This window comes from Salvelinus fontinalis, unplaced genomic scaffold (assembly GCF_029448725.1).
Source record: "Salvelinus fontinalis isolate EN_2023a unplaced genomic scaffold, ASM2944872v1 scaffold_0040, whole genome shotgun sequence".
Taxonomy (NCBI): domain Eukaryota; kingdom Metazoa; phylum Chordata; class Actinopteri; order Salmoniformes; family Salmonidae; genus Salvelinus; species Salvelinus fontinalis.
The window spans coordinates 565,485-572,662 of NW_026600249.1; the positions used below are offsets into that span (position 1 = coordinate 565,485).

Below are 7,178 nucleotides of genomic sequence, written 5' to 3' on the forward strand. Positions count from 1 at the left end.
GAGGCAAACGCAAACCACCTGCCTCTAATCAAGAGCTATACCAGGCAAACCAAAACCAACATAGAAACAGATAACATAGAATGCCCACCCAACCTCACGTCCTGACCAACTAACACACAAAACTAACATAAATAGGTCAGGAACGTGACAGTACCCCCCCCACAAGGTGCGAACTCCGGACGCACCAGCACAAAGTCTAGGGGAGGGTCTGGGTGGGCATCTAACCACGGTGGTGGCTCAGGCTCCGGGCGCGGTTCCCACCCCACCATAATCCATCCTATCTTCCTCCCTCCAAGAATGTCCACCCTCTTTTGACCCCCACAAAATCCCCTTAACAACATATCTAATAAGGATAACACCGGGACAGAGAGATAAATCAAGATAGAGGGATAGATAAGAATATAGAGGTAGATGAAGATAGAGAGGGAGATCAGGATAGAGGGGCAACTCCGGACTGAAAGGCAGCTCCGGACAGAGAGACAGCTCTGGACTGATGGGCAGTTCTGGGTATTTAGCCTTTTCAGGCTGAAGAGCAGCTCATGGCTGACTGACAAATCTCGACGCTCATGGCTGGCTGACGGCTCTCGACGCTCATGGCAGGCTGACGGCTCTCGACGCTCATTGCAGGCTGACGGCTCTCGACGCTCATGGCAGGCTGACGGCTCTCGACGCTCATGGCAGGCTGACGGCTCTCGACGCTCATGGCAGGCTGACGGCTCTCGACGCTCATGGCGCTCTGACGGCTCTGGCTGCTCATGGCTCTCTGACGGCTCTGGCTGCTCCTGGCTCTCTGACGGCTCTGGCTGCTCATGGCTCTCTGACGGCTCTGGCTGCTCATGGCTCGCTGGCGGCTCTGGCAGATCCTGTCTGGTTGGCGGCTCTGGCAGATCCTGTCTGGTTGGCGGCTCTGGCAGATCCTGTCTGGTTGGCGGCTCTGGCAGATCCTGTCTGGTTGGCGGCTCTGGCAGATCCTGTCTGGTTGGCGGCTCTGGCAGATCCTGTCTGGTTGGCGGCTCTGGCAGATCCTGTCTGGCTGGCGGCTCTAGCGGCTCCTGTCTGGCTGATGGCTCTAGCGGCTCCTGTCTGGCTGACGGCTCTGTAGGCTCATGGCAGACGGGCGGCTTTGCAGGCTCATGGCAGACGGGCGGCTTTGCAGGCTCCTGGCAGACGGATGGCTCAGACGGCGCTGGGGAGACGGATGGCTCAGATGGCGCTGGGGAGACGGATGACTCAGATGGCGCTGGGGAGACGGATGGCTCAGATGGCGCTGGGGAGACGGATGGCTCAGATGGCGCTGGGGAGACGGATGGCTCTGGCCGGATATGGCGCACTGTAGACCTGGTGCGTGGTGCCGGAACTGGAGGCACCGTGCTAATGATAAGCACCTTCCTACTAGTGCGGGGAGTAGGGACAGGGCACACTGTATTCTCAAAGCCTACTCTATCCCTGATGCGTGGTACCGGCACTGTTGACACCGGGCTGAGGACAAGCACATCAGGATTAGTAGGGGGAGAAGATACAGTGGGTTCAGGGCTCTGGAGACGCACAGGTAGCTTAGTGCGTGGGCCCGGAACTGGAGGCACCGGGCTAGATACACGCACTACAGGGAGAGTGCGTGGAGGAGGAACAGGGCTCAGGATACGCACTGGTAGCCTAGTGCGTAGTGTAGACACTGTAGGTACTAGGCTGGGGCGGGGAGGTGGTGCCGGAAATACCGGACCGTGGAAGCGTACTGGCACTCTTGAGCATTGAGCCTGCCCAACCTTACCTGGTTGAATGCTCCCGGTTGCCCGACCAGTGCGGGGAGGTGGAATAACCTGCACCGGCCTATGTAGGCGAACCGGGGAAACCATGCGTAAGGCAGGTGCCATGTATGCCGGCCCGAGGAGACGCACTGGAGACCAGACGCGTTGAGCCGGCCTCATGACACCTGGCTCAATACTCAATCTAGCCCTACCAGTGCGGGGAGGTGGAATAACCCGCACTGGGCTATGCACTCGTACAGGAGACACCGTGCGCTCTACTGCGTAACACGGCGCCTGCCCGTACTCCCGCTCTCCACGGTAAGCCTGGGAAGTGGGCGCAGGTCTCCTACCTGCCCTTGGCCCACCACCTCCTAGCCCCCCCCCAAGAAATTTTTGGGAATTACTTACGGGCTTTTTCGGCTTCCGTGCCAGACGCGTTCCCTCATAGCTCCGGTTCCTCTCCCCGGTAGCCTCTGCTCTCCTCCGTGCCTCCAGCTCAGCTTTGGGACGGCGATATTCTCCCTGCTGTGCCCATGGACCTCTCCCGTCCAATATCTCCTCCCAAGTCCAGAAATCCTTGTTTCTCTCCTGTCCTTTACTCCGTTTAGTTTCCCTTTGCCGCTTGGTCTTAGCGTGGTGGGTGATTCTGTAACGGGTGACGCTCTCCTCATCCTCGGATGAGGTGAGGAGAGAGGGATCTGAAGACCAAAACGCAGCTTGCGGGAAATAAGCCATCTTTATTAGAACAACGATAAAGATAGCAACACGAAACGAAACAAAACACTTTCAAAACTACAAAATAACAAAACGACGTTGACGAGACCTGAACATAAACTTACATAACTAAACATAAACTTACGTACAGGAAACAGACGACATCGAAACGAAACGAAACAAACAAACGCTACAGTCCCATGTGGTACGAACATAACATACGGACACAGGAGACAATCACCCACAAACAAACAGTGAGAATGCCCTACGTAAATATGACTCTTAATTAGAGGCAAACGCAAACCACCTGCCTCTAATCAAGAGCCATACCAGGCAAACCAAAACCAACATAGAAACAGATAACATAGAATGCCCACCCAACCTCACGTCCTGACCAACTAACACACAAAACTAACATAAATAGGTCAGGAACGTGACACTCCAGGCCCATTATAATCATATGTCTCTCTCTCTCTCTCTCCAGGTCCATTATAATCATATGTCTCTCTCTCTCCAGGTCCATTATAATCATATTATTTGACCCTAGTTGTAGTGTGGTGTCTTCATGAGCCCAGTGTTAATCAACCACCTCTAGCATCCATCAGCCGTCAGCCAGCTGCTATCTCACATCTCACGGTCGCCATGGCAGCACGACCCTCCAATATCACTGTTTGACCAATCTGTTAGCCTGTCTGTCATACATCTATTTTGTCCCTGACCATAATGTGTGAGGGCATATTCATATTCAACAAACCATACGTGGGTTCAAATACTATTTGAAATCATTTCAAATATTTTATCTGTGCTTGACTGGGCTTGTCGGGCCTTCTGGATCATTAGAATAGTTCCAAAACAGCACACTTCGCCCATCCGGGACCCATCCAGGCTATTGCAAACACTCAGCGTTCATGAGAGATATCAAATAGTACTTGAACCCTGGTCTGCCACACACTTTGGTCATGTACAAAGGAATTAAAAATGCACTCCATGATCTTAAGCTCAACAAATTCTAAACACATAGTTTCAATTGGATTTGTAACATAGCATACGAATTGCAAAAAAAAATATATTTTGCACAACTACAAGAGAGAAGGTCTCCCAGGCATATTGCTGTACACAAACAATTCTTTGTTTTCTTACTTTTAGGATAGAAACAAATCCCCTGGATCTCTGGTGTATGTTTGTTTGTGTCCTGACCTGTCTGTCTGTGTGAGTGAGCTGACACTGATGTTGTGTGTGTTTGTGTCCTGACCTGTCTGTCTGTCTGTGTGTGAGCTGACACTGATGTTGTGTGTGTTTGTGTCCTGACCTGTCTGTCTGTGTGTGAGCTGACACTGATGTTGTGTGTGTTTGTGTCCTGACCTGTCTGTCTGTGTGTGAGCTGACACTGATGTTGTGTTTGTTTGTGTCCTGACCTGTCTGTCTGTGTGAGTGAGCTGACACTGATGTTGTGTGTGTTTGTGTCCTGACCTGTCTGTCTGTGTGTGTGAGCTGACACTGATGTTGTGTGTGTTTGTGTCCTGACCTGTCTGTCTGTGTGTGAGCTGACACTGATGTTGTGTGTGTTTGTGTCCTGACCTGTCTGTCTGTGTGTGTGAGCTGACACTGATGTTGTGTGTTTGTGCCTTGACACTGTGTGTCTGTGTGTTTGTGCCTTGACACTGTGTGTCTGTGTGTTTGTGCCTTGACACTGTGTGTGTACCTGCTCTTTGACACGTGTGTGTGTTTTAGATCTCGCTGGCTGTAACCACGGTGCAGACCGCGCAGACGAAGCTGACACACTCGGTGACGGCGAGCGTATCCAAGGTGACGACGCGTGAGAAGGTGGTGGTGAAGAATACTAAAGCAGCGCTGCCCTCTCCACCGCCCCAGAAGAAGAGACAGATTGTTGTCGAATCAGAGCTCAGGAAAAGGTGAGGTGGCAGGCTCCTCCAGTCACTTTTCTGCAGAATCACCAGGGGTTGTGGCCAAACAGGGGGTGTAGACGTATTATAGTCTTGGTGACTTTGAGCGATAGCAGGAATTCGATCGTGACTTTGAGCGATAGCAGGAATTCGATCGTGACTTTGAGCGATAGCAGGAATTCGATCGTGACTTTGAGCGATAGCAGGAATTCGATCGTGACTTTGAGCGATAGCAGGAATTCGATCGTGACTTTGAGCGATAGCAGGAATTCGATCGTGACTTTCAGCGATAGCAGGAATTCGATCGTGACTTTGAGCGATAGCAGGAATTCGATCGTGACTTTGAGCGATAGCAGGAATTCGATCGTGACTTTCAGCGATAGCAGGAATTCGATCGTGACTTTGAGCGATAGCAGGAATTCGATCGTGACTTTCAGCGATAGCAGGAATTCGATCGTGACTTTGAGCGATAGCAGGAATTCGATCGTGACTTTCAGCGATAGCAGGAATTCGATCGTGACTTTCAGCGATAGCAGGAATTCGATCGTGACTTTGAGCGATAGCAGGAATTCGATCGTGACTTTGAGCGATAGCAGGAATTCGATCGTTGCATATCCTGATTTAATGCTGAGTCTAGTGTGTAGTGTGACGTGCGGGAAAAATCCATTATCTACAACGATTGAATTGCGGGCCTATAGACAATATTCCAGTTGTCAGCCAGTCTCTGGAGACGTACCAAATGAAACACTATGCACTACATAGTACAGTAGTTTTGACCAGAGACCTATGTGGCCCTTCCCCCTCTGTACTCAAGCTAGTCTCTCTCTCTTGTCCCTGGCCGGCCTGAGACAGGCTGACTAACAGGTAGGTTTGGATTATGTCTCTAGTCTGAGTCAACCACTATTGAGTAGTTCAGTTTCTCAGTTGGTGCCGTGAATCTTAGCGAGTACAGATGAATGCCTTAGATGTTTGGGATGTGATGTGGAGACAGTGTCCGGTACAGTTGTTGTAACTGGTCATGTGTGGTCGTGTAGAGCACTGAGAATTAGACAGAGTGTGTGTCTTCAGGTTTAGTAGGAGAATCGCACAACCATAAACAACTGGATCACAGAGGAAGACATAGAAGAAGAGGTATATATGCAGGTGTAGTTGGTGAACAGGTTGTCCTAACGTTGGGAGCGTTATACCAGCGCATGGATTGACTTTGTGTTCTGTGTGTGTTCAGGTTTGACATGGACTTCACTGAGCTGCACAGTTTCATCACGCGCTCCAAGGCCATCCTACAGAGCCCAGAGTTCTCCATGTCCAGGAAGGAGGGCAGCGTACAGGAGCTCCACGATAAAGTCCTGGTGAGGTCATAGGTCATGCAGCCTTACCCATAATGCACTGCACAATGCAGTGTTACCCAAAATGCACCATACCTCATTACTCAGCCACTACCACTACACTGTCAGAGTGTCACTATGGCCATGATGTATCACTTTTTCCCTCCCTCTTTGTTTCTCTGTCTCCCAATCCCTCTCTCTCTCTCTCTCTCTCTCTCTCTCTCTCTGTCTCTGTCTCTCGCTCTGTCTCTCTCTCTGTCTCTCTCTCTGTCTCTCTCTCTCTCTGTCTCTCTCTCTGTCTCTGTCTCTGTCTCTGTTTCTCTCTCTCTCTCTCTCTCTCTCTCTCTCTCTCTCTCTCTCTCTCTCTCTCTCTCTCTCTCTCTCTCTCTCTCTCTCTCAGGCGATAGAGAGGGAGAGGCCAGAGAAGTTGCGGAAGCTTCAGGAAGCAACTCGTTCGGCACAGGCTTTGCTCGATCAGCTGGCGAGCGGTAAATGAAACACACCCATGCCACACACACACACACACCCACCCACCGCCGGCTGTCCCCATGGCAACTCTCCTCTACCTGTCGTCTGTCCCCTCGTCGTTGTTTCCATAGAAACCGTTGTCTCTGCCCTTGTTATGAGACTCCATGGGCGAGGAGCCCTGCGTCTCATGTCACCTCCTCTGCTCTCCTCTGTCCTTGTATCATTGTTAACAAGTCATAAAGGACAAACATTGTCTTCCTCCCAAATGGCACTCTATTCCACGTGTAGTGCACTACTTTTGACCAGAGCCCATAGGAGACCTGGTCAAATGTAGTGCACTTCATAGGGAATAGGGTGCCATTTGGGACGCAGACACTGCATAGCGACCGGGCCTACTGTCTCACCCTGCCTCCGAGTCAGAGGTTCTGAATAGAAGAACACTTGAACCCAACCGGAACACCAAAGGTATCGGTGCTGTGAACAGGGTTTTCACTTTGTCTTGTTGTTGCACTGAAACGCTGAAGGTATGGATTTGTATTGAACATTTCATTTCAATCCTGTGTAATGGTGGCGTTTACCTGACAACAGCGGGGTTTAATATGTGCTGTTGTCTTGTAAAGAGGGGCCGGTTATACAAGGATTGATTTCATATGATTGTCTGTGAAAGCTGTGTAGTACTGGGTACTTCAGTCTTCTCTCTGTTGATTACACTGTGTTATTACAAATGAATGAACAGACCCTTCAGGTTGAATCGGCTCAGATTGTTGACTCCCCAGGGCCCTAGTTATGATGAAGCAGGGGCTTGATTGATCAATAGATAGATAGATAGATAGATAGATAGATAGATAGATAGATAGATAGATAGATAGATAGATAGATAGATAGACAGACAGACAGACAGACAGACAGACAGACAGACAGACAGACAGACAGACAGACAGACAGACAGACAGACAGACAGACAGACAGACAGACAGACAGACAGACAGACAGATAGATAGATAGATAGATAGATAGATCTA

General features: G+C 50.4%; 1 protein-coding gene across 1 annotated transcript in view; it reads left to right on the top strand.

Moving 5' to 3' along the window:
• Positions 1-6,919, top strand: part of LOC129842430 (dystrophin-like) — a 23,809-nt gene extending 16,890 nt beyond the window's left edge. Inside the window, exons 8-10 of the mRNA XM_055910992.1 lie at positions 4,191-4,372; positions 5,589-5,712; positions 6,089-6,919. Of these exons, the coding sequence (XP_055766967.1) occupies positions 4,191-4,372; positions 5,589-5,712; positions 6,089-6,184 (402 nt within the window). The 3' untranslated portion in view covers positions 6,185-6,919. The remainder of the gene's footprint in view (positions 1-4,190; positions 4,373-5,588; positions 5,713-6,088) is intronic.
• The last annotated feature ends 259 nt before the right edge of the window (positions 6,920-7,178 follow it).